The following is a 20600-nucleotide window of genomic DNA, read 5'->3' on the forward strand; positions in this document are numbered from 1 at the left end:
TGTAGAAAAGGGAGCATGATGTAAAACAATAAATACATCCAAGTTGTTTAATTGTAGGGTACAAGCTGTCACTACATATGGAAAACTTTAAATTAGGTAAAGCCTGTTAAGATAACTGAATATACACAAACACATTCATATGTTTAGTGAAGCTCTATCACATTACAACAGAATGGCTGTAAGACATTAGAGATCATATACCATTTTAAATGGTTCCAAATAGACCTACAGCACCATATTTGTCGAGAATAACTCGTTTCTTGATCCACTGCACTTTCTAATAACTGTACAAGTTTTTAAATAAATTGAATGGTGTAATTGAACAGATGGCAAAGGAGTGCAATTACAAGTTGACAACAAATTGAAACAATACTGCGATATTCCTTCCTGTAGAAAGCATTTAAATTACAAACCTGCAATTTTACTCTTCATTCACTTCAGGAACCTGTCATTTATATCCTGGCAAAAGTATCTAATATTTTACTCAAAACAGCTTGATTAACACTGTTCTGTGTGCACAGATTTTAATGGGAACAAAATATCAGGTTGCATGTGTTTGATCATAATTAAACTAGTCTTACACTTGTGCCTGAGTATTACCTTTTCAATAAGAAAATGTAGCAGTAAAAAAAAAAATACATGCATGCAAGTTAACTTAACATTAAGTTAAAACTTAACCATTATTCATTGTTCAAAAAAAGAGTTCAAATGAAAACAATACACTGGTAAAAATGCATAAAATTAGAGCTTATAATCAAATGAAAGACAATGCTTTCAGGTACTACAATCTTTCAAACACTAGATAAAAGCATGTGCAATGGAAGTTAGAAAGCAGAAAATTAATCATAAGCTACAGACTAAGACAAAAAGCAAATACTGTGATTTCCTGTACAAAAGTCAGTCTAGAAAACAAATATGTACATGACCTTTCAAACAAAGAATTATTTTTTAAGCTGACTCTTGGCTAATTAGAGCTGGAGGAGCTGCTCTGTCCTGTGTTGACCTGAATGAAGCAATTTAGTCCATCAAAGCCCTGGCAGAAAAGAAACTCCATATACCAGCTCCAATATCTTCCAACCTCAAGAGAAAAGACAAGTTACTCATAAATGTACATGCACACATTACATATCAGTACTACAGGTACAATATACAGTTGTGTGAAAATTTTTTGCACATTTGTCACACTTTAATGTTCCAGCCCATCAAACAAATTTAAATATTAGTCAAAGATAAGTGAACACAACATGCAGTTTTTAAAGGTTTTCAATTATTATTACTGTTCACAATCAAGAAATCACTTAAATAAGACCTGAATTACAGAGTGAAGTAGACCAAAAGATTCTCAAAAGCTACACATCATGCTGAGAAGAAATTCATGAACAAATAAGAAAGAAAGCAATTGAGATCTATCAGTCTGGAAAAGGTTATAAAGCCATTTGTAAAGCTTTGGGACTCCAGCGAACCACAGTGAGAGCCATTATAAACAAATGGCAAAAACATAGAACAGTGGTGAACATCCCAGGAGTGGCTGGCCGCTAAGGTCAGTGTTCATGACTCCAGCATAAGAAAGACACTGGGCAAAAATGCCCTGCATGGCAGACTTCCATGACGAAGACCGCTACTGAGCAAAGAGAACATACAGTCTCAGATTTGCCAGAAAACATCTTGATGATCCCCAAAACTTTTGGGCATCTGTTCATGACCTCAAGCTGAAGCGAACTTGGGTTCTACAGGGTTGGACAATGATCCAAAACACACCAGCAAGTCCACCTCTGAATGGCTGAAGAAAAATAAAATGAAGACTTTGGAATGGCCTAGTCAAAGTCCTGATATGAATCCTATTGAGATGCTGTGGCATGACCTTAAAAAGGTGGTTTGTGCTCGAAAACCCTCCAATGTAGCTGAATTACAACAATTCTGCAAAGATGAGTGGACCAAAATTCCCTCACAGCACTGTAACCGACTCATTGCAAGCTATCGCAAATGCTTGATTGCAGTTCTTGCTGCTATGAGTGGCCCAACCAGTTATTAGGGTTAGGGGCAAACACTTTTTCACACAAGGCCATGTAGGTTTGGGTTTTGTTTGCACTTAATAATAAAAACCTTCATTTAAAAACTGCATGTTGTGTTTACTTGTTATCTTTGACTAATATTTAAATTAGTTTGATTGTCTGAAACAATAGTGTGAGACAAGCATGCAAAAAAAAAAAAAAAAAAACCAGGAAGGGGGCCAACACTTTTTCACATCACTGTACATCAGACTAAAAACTAAAATAATTTAAACCCAATCATAATACCTTAATAAAACGGTAATGGCAGTACCTTTATTTCGGTCAGGTCCACACACATCCTCTCTGGCCAGCACTGCTCCAAAAATAAATAAATAGTAGTTAAAAAACAAAAAAATATACTCTCCCCAAAATCCCATTAGAACCAATGTTTATTTTGTCTAGACCAAAGAAGGGGCTCATTAAATATTATAATAAAATCAAGTTTCATTTTAGATTCTATGAATATTAAAAAGTCCATATTAATACAGTTTTGACCAGGGTTGAAAGAACTGCCACACCTTATGTACATGCTATGGCCAAAAGCTTATAGACCCATGACCATCTGTGCTCTTTGAACATATTGCAGATTATCCCCCTTTACTGTTATAAGCAAATCCAATCTTGGGAAGTCTTTCCACTAGATTTGGGAGTGTGACTAAGGGAATTGGTCATTCAGCAAAAAAAACATTAATGAGGTTGGGCACTGATGTTAGGTTGCAGTTTGCACTCCAATTCATAATATTGGTGCTCTGTGCAGTTGAGATCAGGAATCTGATGTAAACCATGTCATGGGGCTTTCTTTCTGCACATGCTCCAAAAGATTTAGGCTCGCTTAGTTCCCAGTGAAGGGAAATTGTAATGCTACAGCATAAAGACATTCTATACAATTTTTGTGCTTCCATCTTTTATCATTTTCCATTTTTTGAAAGGTATATTAATACCCAAGTATTATTTTGGTATATTTATACTTTACTTGAATATTATTGTTTACGACTCCTTTGCCACTTCGAAGGCATAAACCACCTCATTTAAAAAGAGATGCTGAGGTACATATTGCTAATTTACTAATATTATCTGTATATTTCCTAGCTAACCTGCTTTTTTTAAAGTTATATTTCACATTTAACATGATCTTAATAATAATAAATAATAAACTATTTTCTATAGCTCCTTTAAAAGTAGCATCTCAAAGCCCTTTACAGAAGAAAAAGGAAACATACAATTATACAAATAATATGTTAAAATAAGTAAGATATAAAAACACAATAAAAAAAAAGTATAAAGATACTATCAAAACAAGTAAGTTAAAAAAATGTCTATTTCAAGTAAAAGCTACCCTAAAGAAATAAGCTTTGAGGGAGGATTTAAAGACACTAAGGCAGGGGTGTCAAACTCAAATTGCAAAACTGTAATGCACATTTGATATGATCTCGTGGGCCAAATATAATTACACCACGGGCCAGAGTTTGACACCCCTGCACTAAGGGATTCTGCTTGCCTAATCCGAACAGGCAAGGAATCCCAGAGTCTTGAAAGGCCAGTCTCCGAAGATCGGAGAGCAAGCACAGGTGTGTAGAGGGTTAAAAGCTCAGTAAGGTAGTGAGGAGCCAAACCATTCAAAGCTTTGTAGGTAACTATAAACAGACCTGCCAACCTTGGAAAACGTTTTTGAGTAGCAACTTACTGCAGCGACGTGGCACGAGGTCAGGCACATTTGCTGGTCAGTGTTGATTAAGTTCACAGGCTCACTCAATCACTTTTTACTATATTTTTCCTATATAAATACTGGCAAATTAAGTAAAACTTGATCCGTGCGTGAAACTTAAACTTGAGGCACAACACCGGTCAAGAACTTCTGAGGGGCATATACTCGCTTCTTTTTAGATTTGCTTCCCTCTCCCTCTCTGTCAGTATCCTCATCTGACATCATGTGTATTACTAACTGCAAGGCACACAAAACACACACATCATCATTCTCATGTTTTTCATAATAGGTTTCCACGCGCATTTGCGTGAAAACACTTTGTACATTATTAATATGTTTTAAGGCACAAATGGCATGTAAGAAGATTTGCATTTTACAGTACTGATGTACAAAATGTACAATAACAATACTTGAAATAATTTAGCTGCTACTAAAATAAAGAGTATAACGTTATGTGCATGATCGTTTGTGTATAATATCTGCATACTATTTTAACAACTCTTTATGTATTGCCATAAATTAGATCTAATGAACTAAACAGTAACTTCATATCTGACAACACATACTTGTGTTAATTTTATCAGCAATAATGCAAGATTCGAGACTTCACTATGGTTTTGACTGGCCGATCATATAATAATACCTCCCTCATCATTTCCCTGCTTTTCACAAAAAAATCTGATGTCCATCAGATGTGATCTACAGGAGCCAGTAACAATCGAGTCAGAATACGATTGATATTTAAAAAATTACATTAGTTTTGTCATGTTATAGCATGACTGCGTGCTATAAAAGGGATACAGATGCTCGCGGATATTGATTTCTGTGTGCTCGCGCCAGTTTGTCTTTTCCGTTAAAGTACGATGGCAATGCGTTTACAGGCATGACTTACGTTTCCTATATAAATACTGGCAAATAAAGTAAAACTTGATCACCACCAGACACTTGGGCACATGCCCCAGTAAAGGAGTCTAACAACGCCTGTGGTTCGGCAGGCTTATTAAAATGGATGAAATTCACAATTCTGGCCATTTACCTTTGAAACGTTAAGTCCTAACTTGTAAAAAACAGTCACTGTAAGCAGAATTGAAGACGGACAGAGAGAGATGAAAACCATATTCGTTTTGACGGCTCTCCGCTTGTAGCGTTGAAGAGTTTTAAACTGGTGCTATGATTGGTCGAATTATTATTTTCCCAGGTTGCTGCCCAATGCAGTTACACCCATAGGCGCATTGCCCGGTGCGCAAATGCACAGACAGTTGTACTCAAAGGCATCAATGGTTTTTTACAATGCGTATTTTGAAGTGACAAATCGTAGCAGTGTACATTAATGTCTAAATGCGTATCTGCTACACAAAATGCGTAAAGGTTGCCAGGTCTGCTATAAGAACTTTAAAATCAATCTGATAGGGAGCCAATGTAAGGACTCCAAGACTGGAGTGATGTGATCCCTTGTCCTGGTTCCAGTCAGGATTCGGGCGGCTGAATTTTGAACCAGCTGTAATTTATTTAGGGTAGCGTTTGAGACCCCATCCAGCAAAGCATTACAATAATCAATACGAGAGAACACAAAGATACTAATCAACGTTTCAGCCACCGGGAATGAGAGCATAGGACGCAATTTGGCAATGATTTTTAAATGAAAGAATGATGTCTTTATGGTGTTCTGAACATGGGGAACAAATGTTAAATGTGCATCAAATATCACCCCTAAATTTTTTACACCTTAATTACATAACATTTAATTTTTACTATTTACTACTTCAGTAAAAATATCAACTTTTGTTTACTTTCATTAGGTAAATTTTCAACTGCATACTTGCTCTTAATTAAGTAAGAATATGATAAATTATAAACACAAGTATAAACTAAGTATTCTGTTCACCCCTGGTTCTGTACACCTGATGTCTACAGTCAAACTAATGCAAATCATTTATTTACACAAATTATATCCAGTTTTCTTTAAGCTACAGAATTTGTTGATGTTCCTGAGCTGTGTTTCTACAATAGCATATAAATCACTAATTTACTTAATGCAAGGCAAATACTTTTATTAATCAAATTAACCAATTAATCAAACAGATTAAAGTAAAATTCCTGCTTCCTGTGTTTGGATTTAATTAATATATTCTTTGATTTATTCCTCCCCAACTCTGACCTTCACATACTCACCCTCTGGTAAAATTCAGTGGCATACTTGAAGAAGGCTGGATGGTGAACAAGATCAAAGCGGCTCCTGTACTTGGGTACTTTGCTCTGGGTAAGCAGGTGCTCATCAATCTCATTGGTTGTGCCAGGCAAGAATGATTTGGAGTTCCACAGACAGTTCACCATTGCCACAAGTTGTTTATTGAAATTTTGGTATGTTCCTCTGCTTATGTGAAATGATTGCTGCAATCCAAAGAGATTGTGGCATATAGGTAATATGTTTGTGAATAGTTTTAGGGGATTACTAAACTGATTCTTCCAGAGGCACACATAAATGTAAAAAAAAAATATTGGTATTTAAACTATAGATTTAAAATATATATTTATTGTTAACTATAAGAAACTAAAAATGATTCATTTTAAAAAATGAACGATAAAGATGATATTGTTCAGTTAACCACAATCACAAAATAGACTGAAAATGTAGCATGTGTAGTATCTTTAGTTTAAAATGTAAACAAAATTTACACTACTTTTAATTACCTCATTTTGCTGCTCTTGTTTTTTTGCCAAGGTCAGATTTTTCCGGTACCTGTGGAAATGAATAATGTTGGAAGATTAACATTAAGACACATTTTCAAACCAATATTTTCCGTGACACAATATTATCTTGTGTGCACAGCATTGCTGCAATACAATTCCAGTGTACTCCATCCTTAGCACTAAGCTATACAGTTTTATATCACAGGGCTTGCTTGCTTTTTTAATGCCATCAATGTTGTTTTCAACAAAATAAAATTAACTGTTGCTTCCAGAGATGATCACAGCTTACCTGTACATTATGTATCCCAATCGATCCACAGTGAGTGGGTCTGTGGCAAGGAGAGCTGGATAAAACACACCAGCTGGGGGCATGATAACTAGAGGCAAGTTATACTTTACCAACATATCACACACCTAGAAACGAGATCATATACAAATTTATTTGCACATCTTAAGAAAATGACATACAAATAAGAACTGTACATTTGTACATAACAAAAAGCATTTGAAACAATTTAAGTGACTCTCACATTACAATGGGTTTTCTTATCAGATATACTCCAAAACAATATACAAGAAGATAAAAACTATACAAGACTGCATTACTGTCTCATAGAAGTTGAGCGTATGATTGAGGAGTAGGATGTGGCAGTTCTCGAGACGTAGTCCCTCAGTAGCCAGGCATCCTACAAAGTCCACAAGCTCTGTGACTGTATCTATTAACCTGGACAGGGTCATAGTTCTGCAGGAAAAGTTTGATATTTGACTGAATTCTACTAGTCTTTTGCAGTACAATGTGAAATACAAGATACATACATTATCTCACACAAAATGAAAGGAAATAACAAAAGCATTTCACTTTTAGTCAAGATCTTAATGTCTTTAAGCAGAATATCTCATTAATTTAGTAACAAAAACAGCCGTAGCAAACTAGCAGGCAGTGCAAGCTTATATACAGGTATATCTACCAGCCAACACTATTACACTTGAATTCACAAACTACTTTCAAGGTATTGCAAATTTAAGCAAGCAAGGCTTATCTATAATAATATTGCATTATATTAATGTGTTTTTAGGTTGAAACAGACAAACAGGGATGATTTACCAGTAGCATTTCTGCAGAACAAGTCAACCTACATATAACCATTATTCTTTTTCTCCCCATGTTCTACAACAAAAGTTGTATGATAATCTTACTTTAATGTCTGCATTGGTATGTTCAGAGACAAGAGCTCTGAACATACCAATGCAGACATTAAAGTAAGATGATACAACTATGAGAACCAGATCGGTCAGTACCAGATCAGAATGAACCAAGGTCATGTCTGATAACTACAATTCTTTGAAATTAAGATAATTGAAATCATAAAAATTAATGTAAAGGATGCTCACATTGTGGTACTGGTGTTGGGTTCTAGGCACTTCTCTAGAGGGTTCACAGAATGCCAGGTTAGCCATTTAAGCAGCATACTGTTCAGACACTCAATGATGCTGCACTGTGGAGAGTACATGAGAGAAGTAACAAAATGTTAAAGGTAGGGTCTCCGATGTTTGAGAAATGCTTCAGAAAATGAGTCGGAACGACAAACTAAACAAAAATTAAAAACAAATTAGCAGAAAGCGGTTTTAACAGACATGGTGAATAAAAACAAAGAAAGTGAAGAAAGGCTTATGATAAGGCAAGAAGTAGGACCCATGTTAATATAGGATCAGCTTTCCAGAGCTGGAGAGAACTAAAGGAGCGGGAAGTTGGACGCATATTTCATACAAGATACAGATTGGAATTTCCTGAGTCAATAACTCCTGAGCTAAACGTTTTTACTACACAAATAACACCTCTTTTCTATTGTAGTAATGTAGAGAGGCAGCTACAACCACGTTTTGTGTAGTAACAGCGTTTAGCTCAGGAGTTATTGACTCGGGAAACTCAAATCTGTGAATATGCGGCCAACTTTACTTAAGCTATGATAAAGACACATTTCTTTCCATTAGTTGCCTGGGTTACATAAGTATGTGTGGGTAGAGCTATCAATATAGGGGTGAGACCCATTTCGGTTAGGGGCATGTTTGTTTTGGTGATTTTATTTGTCAACATTGGCTTTCAAACATAGGAGACCCTACCTTTAAGCTGGTAAAGAATTAAATTAGCAGCACTACAAAACCATTGTGCCATACATACCATTTAAATACATTTAAAATACTTTTACTACATTTAAAATGAATATTTTATTTAAAATAATTTTAAATAAATCAAAAATTCCCCAAATCTTTTTCCAGTTTTCAATTGTTCATGTTCATTATTTTGTATGTTTAGAAATTAAAGGTTTAAAAAGATCAGTAGGGAACGTATTGCTCTTATGATTTTTTTAAAGTATCAACTTCAATATATTTAAATTTATAGCCTTTCTTCTATGAACAAGCTATAAATAGTGTTATAAAAATTTTTAAATATAGTTGCAAATTAAACCGTTAATCATGTTTTTTCCATTTACTGTTAACAATACTGTTCTTTGTCTTGCTAAACAGTTAATGTTTACAGATACTCCTCAGATATAGACTCTGCTGATTCAGAATTTGTATTAAAGACTCAAGTTTATAGACAAATGTCTTGACTTGGACTATAGGGTATTTGATTTTATAACTTGCAAACATATCTGTCCTGTGCACAAAGAAAGGTCGATAAAGACTTGTCGATAATGATTTGTCTAGGTTGAGAATGTTTAAGAATATTTTGTTCTGTAGATAACTGAAAAACTGAAATTCTAAATAAATACAAAGCAAGCACAAAGATAAGACACTCACCTTAAAAAACACATTAGAGGTAAAGTAGAGTTGAGCCAGTGGCTCCAAGACGAGCATTCTGAGATCTGTTGATATTGGAGAAACATCATGCAACAACTGTCCACTTTGCATAAACTTTGTTTCATGCAAGCCCAGTGCAGTGTAAATGTCAAATAAGAAGGAAATTTGTCATTGAACCTAAGCTGGTATTTAAAATTTAACCTTCTTAAGTTCACATTTGTAGGGATATGACTATATTGTCGTCATCTAGGTACAGAGTATAACCTGCATTGCAAATTTACACTCACAATTGCTGGTCATCATAGGGATGTGGCTGAGAAGATCCAAAATCTGGGAGCGCACGAGTGAGCCATCCCAGACACTGAGGAACTTGTAGAGAAAACTCTCTGTGCTGAAGAAACCCTCCTGAAAAACAAGAAAAGTAATGTAAGGTTATGTATAAGCCTTGGGAACATTTTATTAAGTAGCAACAAAAGGTTAACTATGAAAGAAAAATGAGAGGGGAGTTAGTGGCAATTCAAGGCCTGGAGGTCAAAGGTATGTGCTTTTCTGAAATAATCTTGACAACTGACCTGAGAACAACATGACTTGACATAAAAAAAGAATAGATTTATGCATTAAACATTGATATCTAGATTTCTATAATACTACCATGTCCAAAAAAAAAAAAAAAAAAAAAAAAAATGCTATCAGCAATCGGCTTGAATTCCAGACATCACCCATGATACAAATACAGACCATACATAGCAGCACTGGCATCCAACTGCTTTAATTAAAAAAAAAAAAAAAAAAATAATACAAAAAACCTTACAGCCACTGGGCCACTTATCACTAGCCCACTATCATTTTGACAAACATCTTGCTAGAAACATTACAAATTTTATTGTACATGCATTAACCATGAATGTACTTCCTGCAAAGACTCACCTGGAGAAAATTTTGTGAGGAGAGGATAGTACTCAGGAATGTAGATGCCTCAGAAAGACTCTCTGAGCCCCCATCTTCAGGACATAGCAGAAACTCTATTCCATAAACATAAAGAGACAAAGACTAATTAACAGACAGAAAAAGCAGTGCTTGGAAATCAGAACAATTAGTATAATTAGAATTAGGCTCAAGGCTCTTTTTTTACCCTCTTGAAGGGAGTGTCCTAGCCAGAAGTTAAGTCGCAAGAATGCAGACTCATCCTGTACACAGTCCAGGTAATGTAGAGCTAAAGAGGATCCGAGCAAAGAGCCCATTTGGGCCGGCAACTGAAACAGAAGAAATGCCCTAAGCTCACAAAGAAGAATTCCTGCTATTTACTAATTTATAAGACGACAATTTTGGGGTCTTATACAGTGTTTTATTTTCATTTAAAATACTATCACCAATCACAGTAATGCAAGGGTATCCACAGTCCAGTGATGTTTGAGCTCCATCATGTGACAAAAATACAAAATTGCTGTTTAGATAAATTTGAGGGCATGGGTCCATTTAGCTAGGCTTCTAATTGCAGAGCGGAATCAGTCAGAATTCTAATATTTCTACACTCAATAAAAAATTTCCACAACATGCCTCTATGAAACCTATATGCAGAAAAAAATGTTGTCTAAATCTTAGTACACCCTTTTAACAAAGATGACAAAATAATGATGCACCAAAATTAACACCTAAGTGTTTTACCCAAGAGTGACACTAGTTAATGCCTTTTATTTTGGTAAAGGTCAGTCAAACTAGATATACAACTTAAAATGAATATGTTCCAATTGTTGTGGTTTAAAGAGCTCCAGCAGCACTTTTCCTATTAGTCTTTCCTATTAGTAACTAAAAACACCAGCTATGTAATCTGTATCAACACCAGCTATGTAATGCACACCCAGCTATGGATTATCTTCCTTATTTTAAAGCCACTTGCCTGTGTTGACAAGTTAAAGCAGTTTGCAGTGCAAAACTTGACTCAAAAAGGTATAACTAATGGTTTATTTATATAGAGGTTCTTCCAGCGATGATTTGCTCTAAAACATACACAGAAAGTAGTGCAATAAGATTACATTTATTGGAATAAATTAAAATAAAAGCTAAGTAGGGTAATATTTAAATGTTAACAATAGCTCTGTCTGTATGAAACTATGGTTAAAACTGTTTATTGGCACATTATTTTAGAATCGTTTTTCATGTGCATGCAACATTTGAACACCTGCAATCCAATCAAAATCACGTTTTCAGACAGGCCATGGAATAATAACAGTAAAGCATGGCAAGCCTTACAGCTGTCCTCAGAGTGCATGTCTATTAGCAGACCAAACATGCTTTTTATAGTGTAGTATTAACTGTAAGAAAAGAGAGTAGTTACGCAAAATATCTATAAAAATAAATTATGTTGTCTTTACACATTTCTTTTTCACATGCTACTACTCTTGTACTTGTAAAAAATACTAAGAAGTAACAGGACTCTTGCATGTTACAATTAGGGTTGCAAAATTCTGGGAATTTTCACAGTTGGAAGCTTTCCATGGGAATTAACAGGAATATATGGAAATTAAATGGGAATTTACAAAACTGCAGGTTAGTCTATAACTTAAATGTAGTTAAAAAAAATCTTTCTGAATAATCTTGGTTAAATTCAACCAGATCAATTGCAGTTGAATTTCTACCCTGCACATTCACCAATCCAATGCACACAGCACTCCAACTACTGCAAAACTATTGAGGCCATACCCCCAATGCACTGTGCATTCATCTATAACAGATCATTTCTTAGATCCTGCAAACAAAATCATGTCAAAAATTGTGCAACAAAATGATATGATTGTAAATACAAATACAGTGACTAGGCAGACATTTAGGTGAGATAAAAAAAACTATCCCCCACAATCCCTCTTAGTCACCCCCTCTCCATTCACAGGCTCTGACTACCACAAATATTTATTCCACAGGTTTGCATTTGAGTCCAAGGATTACATCAATTCAAGTAATTTATAAGTTTTGATATTACTTTGGTAAATATATTTTATCTAGGGTTAGGGTTGATATTAAAGTTTATTTAGTAAATATCAAAATGTTTTTAAACAGCCAGCCAGCAAATCAGATATGCTAAATGTAAGCTAAGACTATTTAATTGACAATTTACAGTATGAGGATATTTCTCCAATCTTATTCTATAGAACTATGCCACACACACCATCTCATGTGTGGATACATATCACCTCAGCCAGTGCTGTCAAAATGTTGTTGGTTATTTTTTTTTTTATCTTTATTATATTACATTAAGGGTGTCCAATCTTATTCACAAAGGGCCGGTGTGGGTGCAAGTTTTTATACCAACCAAGCAGAAGCCACACCTGATTCCACCTCTTTAATCAGTTGTTCTTGGCTTTTAGTAGACTCTGGTGTGGCTTCTGCTTGGTTGGAATGAAAACCTGCACCATGCCCGCCCTTTCCAGATAAGATTGGACACGGCTGTATTACATGCATGTCTGCTTATGTCCAAACAAAAGATTTATATTTATCTTTGTATGTGATACAGTTTATATAAATACTGTGATTTCTAATTAATTCCAATAAATTCCCAGTAAGGTTCCAACTTGGAATATTTCCAAAATTCCCCAGATGGAAATTTGGCAGATGTTTTCTGCCCCTTTGCAACCCTAGTTACAATATACATGTACAAATACAAATCTATTGATAGTTTAATTATTGTCTTAAAAAAACCTTTTGTTTATAAATAAATAAATAAATAAATAAGTAAATAAATAAATAAATAAATAAATAAGAATAATATATATAAAATGACTTTTCCTTCCAAGTTGTATTGTCAGTATGTGCTTTTATAGACAGAGTTAAAATATTGTGACAAATATCTGGTATGCAAGGATTGGCCATGGCATTTTTGCAGTGTTACCTCTATATTGTGAATGTTTTGTAGTAGCTGGGTGAAAGATTGCAGTTCCTGTAAACAGAAGACATTCCTCTCAGAGCTGGTGTCAAATGCTAAGCTCAAGCCAGGAACCTCCAGGTGATGAAGTTTCTGTAAGTCATAGAGAAAGGTGAGATATAGATATAAAATCAAATTCACATCACTTAAAATGTTAAGGTTTTTCTTGTTTTTTTTCCTGCAAGCATTTGTATCTTTGTATATTTGTATCTGCACCATGCTAAATGGTATTGCTGCCACTTTCTTTTCTTTTTTAGCTTATTATTGATTATTGTTTATTATATAAGTTCTTTTGCTCACAGGACTAACCCTAATCCTAACCCTAGGCCAGCAGCTCTTTCATCTCATCTAAACACCAGAGAAAGGAGGAGAGACAGCACCCTGCTTTAAGCACATCTTACCCGTTTTTTGGAAGTTGATTTGCCTTTTAGCACCACACTGAGATTAAAATCAGCAGTTACTTCAGCCCTGGCCTTCTTCTGGACAGCACTCAGTGCTGCTTTCCAGGTGGAATTGTAGTTCTTGAAGCCAGTCTGAAAACCATGCAGATAGGCAAGCTGGTATGTCAGATGTGAATATTTCCACAGTTACAAGAGGTATATTGTAACTTTCTAAAATGGATACGCTCACCCTCATTCGTGATGGCACAGAAAGCGTTACCAGCTCTGGCCGAAAGACTTTATACACAGCAAGCAGCTGCATTAGGAAGGGTTGTCTTCCCTATTGTAAGACAGGGCACAGAAAGAGTAGCACAAATTATGTACAAATAATCCAATACTCTTTTCAAATCATTGGGAAGTTTAGTTCAGCAACATTTTAAAAATCAATATACTGCCAACTAGTGGATCTCAGCAATGGTGTGAGTAATGCCATTACCATTTTGGCCTGAATATCCATCAGTTTTCTCACTCTGTATGGCTGCACTGCAGAAAACAGAAAAACAGTGCAATGTGTATGACCGGGTGTAAAGCAAGAAGCTAATTTACTTATTTCATTAATTAAAAAGAATTACCATGCTCCTTCATTGTTAAAAGGTACAACAAGTGGCAAATGAAAGGACACTGTAAAACAAAAACACACACATTAGCCTGCTGATCAATTATTTGCACTAGAATTTTACATAGGCAAAATATGAATTTTGATGATATGGAAAAATAAGACAATTGACCCTACCAGATTTTCTTCAGTCACAAAGCTAAAAATAAAGCCATAGATGGACCTCAGCTGGTCTTTGCATTCAATAAGGTCAAAAACAGTAAGAACCCAGCGAAGAAAAAGGACCTTTTAAAAGAAAGTATGTTTTATATGCACTGATTAATATGTACACACTACTGAACAAAACAATACATGAATAGATTGTTACCTGGGCATTAACTGTCATTTTCCCCATGCACAGCCATGACACACCTCCTACAATGGCTTCTTGAGGCACTACCGAAGAAGGTATCAGAAACTTCAAAATCCGCATACATGTCACACTACCTGTGGAGTGATCAGAACACTTTAGATAACAGTAAAATTGATGTCTTATAAAAACCTAAAAATTAGATGTTTGATGGTCGTTTATTTGTTTACATAAATTTTGCGCTCTGATACAAAGGCCAACCTTATGGACGAATGCTTGTACCTGCACGGAGGCTTAGTGCCAAGTCCAGAAGCAATGAGATAGCATCTGGTGGAAGACCATGATGGAGAGCAACAGTCTCCACCACAACCAAGTTCCTTTCTAGTTCATCATTGCCTCTTACAACTGTACCTTCCTGCACTGTGGAAAATGAATAAAAGCCCATGATTAGTATGAACAATGTCCTTTAAGCGATATCACACTTGGCTGGAATTACAATTTTGTGTAACTGGAAAAAAAATTAAGTTAAATCATAAAAAATAAGTGAAAAACATTTTAGGGAAAATGGGAACAATGACATATTTACAAAAACTTGGTTGCATGAGTCTGCACACCCTTTGATAATTGGGTATGTGGCTGTGTTCAGAATGAATTAATTGCATCCAATCTCATGTTCAAAAGCACTTGTGTTGTTAATAAAAAGGACAAAACAGCATTAAACAGAATTTAAACCTGCTCTTCTCCCTTATTTCTTTCCTCAGGATTAACAAAATAAGGGAGAACATAGGGCTGGGCGATAAAATGTGCTCGATAAAACGTTCCATAATTTTTATCCTTCGTCGGAAGAAAACAGAGGTTGCAAAGCATGTTTGGTTGCATTAACAAAGGCAAGCGCCCTCTGGTAATCTAGCAACGTAGGGAGTGACATGCAAACAGCCAATCATGTAACAGTATCAAGTTTGGTTGCGCCATATTGTTGTCTCGTACCTCAGTAACCAGCGACTGATAAGCAGAAAATTGTAAATAAAAGAGGAAAAGTCAGCTACTTTTTCATATTTCTGCAGGTTTTATATTTCAAACAATATTACTGTACTGTTTCAGGTTTGTGTTTTATATTACAGATGTATCTCAGTTAGGGCGGAAACGATTCCTCGAGTAACCCGATTACAAAAATGTATCTTTTAAATTTAATTTAAAGGCTCTTTTGTGTGTGTGTGTGTGTGTGTGTGTGTGTGTGTGTGTGTGTGTGTGTGTGTGTGTGTGTGTGTGTATGTGTAAACGCGCTTACGTCAAAGCAGAAGGAGACGCAAGGATTTAGCGGTCTTTTGATTTGAGGGCGCGAGCGGGCTGCAAAATGTAAGGGCGCGATAACAATGTCAATGAGCAAAGAGAAGAAACAAACAGGAGAAACCGCCAGAAAATCGAAGCTGACATACCACAACAGCACGTCGTCCATGCTTGTATATGCTTAAAGCACTCGGTGTGAAACCATGCATGGCCTCTAGGTTCAAGTTCCTGTCCATGTTTTTTGCCTTTTAAATACCACAAATCATTCCAAGAAGACAGTAAAGGCTTACGTTATGCCTGAGCTGTAGATTTAGAATCTTTTAGTTCTGAAGTTAAGTTGCATGACTTAAAGTTATTATTATTATTATTAATGTATGACTTAGTTTTGATACTTTAAAAAAGTAATTTGAAAATAATTTATTTTTTATGTTTTTGCATCTCAGAAATGGGTTCATTTAAAACCCAGAATGTATGACACTTAAATGTACTTATTTCTTCTCAGTCAACTTTGGGATTGTTCTCAGTACAAGTACAGACAGAGAATCAATGGGTATCTAAATGTTTCTTTTTGATAGAAAATATTGTTGTATGCATTGCATGCTATGCATTTAAAAAATAAAAGTTCATTTTTCTAAAAAAGGAAACCAATTAGTTATTCATTTTAAGATACCCATCTTATTTTCTCTTGTATGTTTAATATTGCTCTTTAATTAAGCAAAAATATATTTTATCCGATTAATCGATGAAATTTTATTAAGCGATGAAATTTGGTAGAATAGGCGATTACCAATATTCAAAAGCTATAGCCCTAATTATAAGTCTACAAAAATATACTTGAATAGTTCAACTTCAAGTATGATTAGAGTAAGAATAAATTGAGTTACTTTTTCATATTTCTGCAGGTTTTCTATTTCAAACAATGTTACTGTAGTGTATCAGGTATGTTTTTCATATTACAGATGTATCTCAGTCTACCTCAGTTTTATTTATGTTTAAAAAACACTGCACATATTTTAAAACACTTTATTCACCAGAAGGTGTACAGCTAGTGAACTTCCTCGCACTAAACTTGCACTAAATTCTCAGGTTTCTCTGTTTATATTTAACACTTTGCACTATTTTATTACACTTTATTAAGCATTTCTTACATTTGCTTTCATTTTGCACCTTAAATGTAAAGAATGTAATTTTATTTATTTGAGTTTTCCTGGTTGTTGACATTTCTGTCTTAATATCTGAGGGGATTATGATAAGAGGAAGGTTAAGCTTAAAATAAAAATGTTTAAATGTAAGATATTTTTCTCCTGGTCCTTATTTTAAATGGGTCATAAAAAAGTTCAATATGTTTCGATATCGACCGATATGAAACACTGATATCGTGATACAGTTTTCGGCCATATCGCCCAGCCCTAGGAGAACAGCAGGTTTCAATTCTTTTTAATGCTGTTTTGTCCTTTTTTGCAAAGGATTTATTGGACTACATTAAGACCAATTGGGTGCTGTCAGCCAGGATAACCATTTGGTTTAGCTGACATTAGCATTTGAAAAAAGCTTTCAACTGTATAAATGACAGCCTGGTCCATACATTTATTTTAGTCATTTACTAAAATGCTTAATTAAAAGAATGAGTCATGATCAGAAGCAGTATATTAAGACCTTGTATTTAGGGTTACAAAATTCTGGGAATTTTCACAGCTGGAAATTGGAATTAACAGGAAAATATGGGAATTAATAATATATAGGGTTAACTGGGAATTTACAAAATTGCAGGTAAGGTTAAATAACAGTGAACTTAATTGTAGTTGGAAAAAAAAATTCTGCAGGATAATCTTGGTTAAAATGCACACAGCACTTCAACTACTGCAAAGCTTTTGAGGCCATACCCCCTAATGCACTGTGCATTCATCTATGGGGTTTTTTTACACCTGGTCACTTCATGCGTTTTCTGTGATCGGCTAGCTATCCGACTGTAAAAAGACTAGATGTAAATGCCCTCCGAAACGTTTTCGAGACGGATATAAATCCAATTGCTCAAACCACTTCAGGAGGTGGTCTGGGACGCATTTCAGATGAAATTCGCCAAGACACATTTATGTGGTCTAATGTAAATGGAACAGTTTTAACAAATCAGATAGCTATCAGATCAGAGAAAAAAACAGGTGTAAAAAGGCCCTATGATGTTCAGTTCGTGAATCTCGCACAAAAAATATCAAAAAATGTCCATCTTGGTGAGTATTTACATATTGTATAAAGTTATATTTAAAACTCACTTGAGATTTGTGTAAGCTATTGTGAAACAAAATTATTTCATTGTAAATGCAATACTGACTGAACATATATTTAGGCTAAATAATTAAAAAACGGTCTAAAATGACTATCCTCCACAATCAATCCCCCTTAGTCACCCCCTCCCCGGCTCTGACTACAACAGAAATATTGATTCCACAGGTTTGTAATTGAGTCAGAGGATTACATCAATTTAAGTAAGTTATATTATTTAAATAAATATATTTTATCCTTGGTATTAAAGTTTATTTAGCAAATATCAAAATGTGTTATACAGTAGCTAGCCAGCCAGTAAATCAGATATGCTAAATGTAAGCTAGCACTATTTAATTGACAGCTCAAGCTGTTATGCCAAATGTTTGGACACATTATTTTTAATGTTCTTAAAAGTAGTCTCTTATGCTCATCAAGCCTGCATTCGATCAAAAATACAGGACAAAACTTAAAAATTACTTAAATAAAATTACTTAAATAAAAAAAAAAAATTCCTTGAATTAATACTGAAAGTCTGCACTTCAATCACATTCGCTGCTTAATATCAAATCCACCATGCTGTGTACAGTGGACAGAGGCATATGACAGAAATTGTGCTGTTGTCCAAATACTTATGGACCTTCAACTAGTCCTAGTGTTCTCAACTACCAGTTCCTTCTCCATTTAAGGCATGACATCATTCATGTCCAGTAATAAAGTGCCCCTTCTCTAATTATACACTGTTTTAAAGTTACACTAAATATAAACAGGCACGGTACTTAATCTGTACTCTATAAAATTCAACCACTCTGGTCACTGTTTTGAGATGTTAATCATCAGCAGTAGTCATTAACATTGTCCAACTAGTGTGGTGCTAATGCTATGCTTTACTGCAAATTTAATGTCAGAAGCAACAGTGTCATGATGGGTGAAGCATCTAAAGGAAAGTAGTAGTGCTCTTACTTGCTACAAACAGTGACAGCAACAATTAGCGCGGTTAACTTTACGCAAATGTGGAGTGACAGTGAATGTTTCATTTTATGGCAACAAAACTGAGGTTATCAAGTGAAATGCTACTTGCACCACCCACTGATATCACCAAGGCATTGTTTAGCAACTGGTTACATGCAGATTTATAAAATTGATGAAGGTGTGAGTGTAGATTGATGCTCTGCACTGCCATGTTGAGTTTTAATGTCCCTTCATAAACTGGAGAGGAGTTGGGCAAAATACCACTAACTGACTTTTTCTTTGGCTTTTCCTAATTGGATGGTGGAAATTACAAGTTAAATACAATTCAAATGCAGCATAAATCATCACACCCATTATTCATCACTCGATTAAGATGAACAGCATCAGATCCATGCTGAGCATATATTACACAGAGGATTATCAGCATAGTAACAGGAGAGGTATAGACTTTCTGGAATAGCAACTTAGCTTTTAAACACTGTTTTCACTTGCCAATTTACACACGTTTCTGGATTGACAGCAGTCTAGTTTATCCTTTTCTATGCAAAATGTTTGCAAATCATCCTCTACCTCTAATCAATCTCTCTTTGTGACCACAGCTTTTTGTGTAACTTTTGTTCATCTTAAACCAGAGCTCATGTTTCTGAAAACCTCAGCGTAGGTGGTGCACCCGACACCCACATCTCACTAATTCTAGCATTACTGCACACAATATTGTTGAACATACAGTATTTACACTGGTCGGCGCTGTTTCTGTTTATTGTCTTTTGTGTATTGTCTTGTATTTTTTGTCTGCACTGTCTTTTGTCCTGCACTGTCTTGTCCTGCTCGGTTTGCACCAGGTTGCACAGATGCACTTTATGTATCTAGGACTAACTTACTAAGACCTTATAGCTCTGTATTTGTTTTATGCAACACCCTGATCCTGGAGAAACGTTGTTTCATTTCACTGTGTACTGCAACAGCTATATCATATGGTAAACCTACTGTGGTAGGTTTATATGGTAAAATAGTTCAGTTTAACTCTTAGAAGGTCAAAACGTATAAATAAATAAATAAATAAATAAATAAATAACGTCTACAATGAGTGCTAAAATGAATGCTAGCTTTCGGTCAAATTTACTCCAAGGAAATTAAAGCAAACTTACATTTACATACGCTTGTTAACTCGTCAATAAAGCTAACTACCTTTATTAAAGCAACACATCGTTATTTTGAAAATTCATCCGTCCTAATTTGCTTGCTGTTCAACACATTTCGCCTTAGAGACGTCATGTCCTGTTGTGCAGCTTACTTACCTTTTGAAACATAACTCAACGCGAGCTGAAACTGGTTGGCGTCGCCCTGCTTTCTAACATTTTCTGCTACACGTAAACTCCTACTGCTCAACCCAGAAACGGAAGACTCTAATAATTCTCTGGATGAATCCGAAGAAAAACCAGCAGGGTTGGACAAATTCGCCATTGTATGAGCTACATAATACTATCTTTCCTTGATACTAGTTTGAGCTCGGATTCAAACAAAACTCGAAATATCCGCGCGACCGTTTGGACATGCGCATTAGAAAACTTC

General features: G+C 35.2%; 1 protein-coding gene across 1 annotated transcript; it reads right to left on the bottom strand.

The window, feature by feature from the left end:
- Positions 1 to 21: 21 nt before the first annotated feature.
- cenpi (centromere protein I) lies at positions 22 to 20592 on the bottom strand. Its single transcript, XM_027135582.2, has 20 exons — positions 20327 to 20592; positions 14793 to 14930; positions 14529 to 14647; positions 14339 to 14446; positions 14178 to 14226; positions 14042 to 14088; positions 13796 to 13885; positions 13567 to 13698; positions 13133 to 13258; positions 10382 to 10502; positions 10177 to 10271; positions 9537 to 9654; positions 9250 to 9314; positions 7840 to 7943; positions 7054 to 7189; positions 6737 to 6861; positions 6448 to 6496; positions 5929 to 6147; positions 2323 to 2364; positions 22 to 1078 (listed from the first exon to the last, which is right to left on the bottom strand). The coding sequence occupies exons 1-20, from the start codon at positions 20490 to 20492 to the stop codon at positions 965 to 967; spliced, it is 2163 nt and encodes a 720-aa protein (XP_026991383.1). The 5' UTR covers positions 20493 to 20592; the 3' UTR covers positions 22 to 964.
- Positions 20593 to 20600: the final 8 nt, after the last annotated feature.

This window comes from Tachysurus fulvidraco, chromosome 17 (genome assembly GCF_022655615.1).
Source record: "Tachysurus fulvidraco isolate hzauxx_2018 chromosome 17, HZAU_PFXX_2.0, whole genome shotgun sequence".
Lineage (NCBI taxonomy): Eukaryota > Metazoa > Chordata > Actinopteri > Siluriformes > Bagridae > Tachysurus > Tachysurus fulvidraco.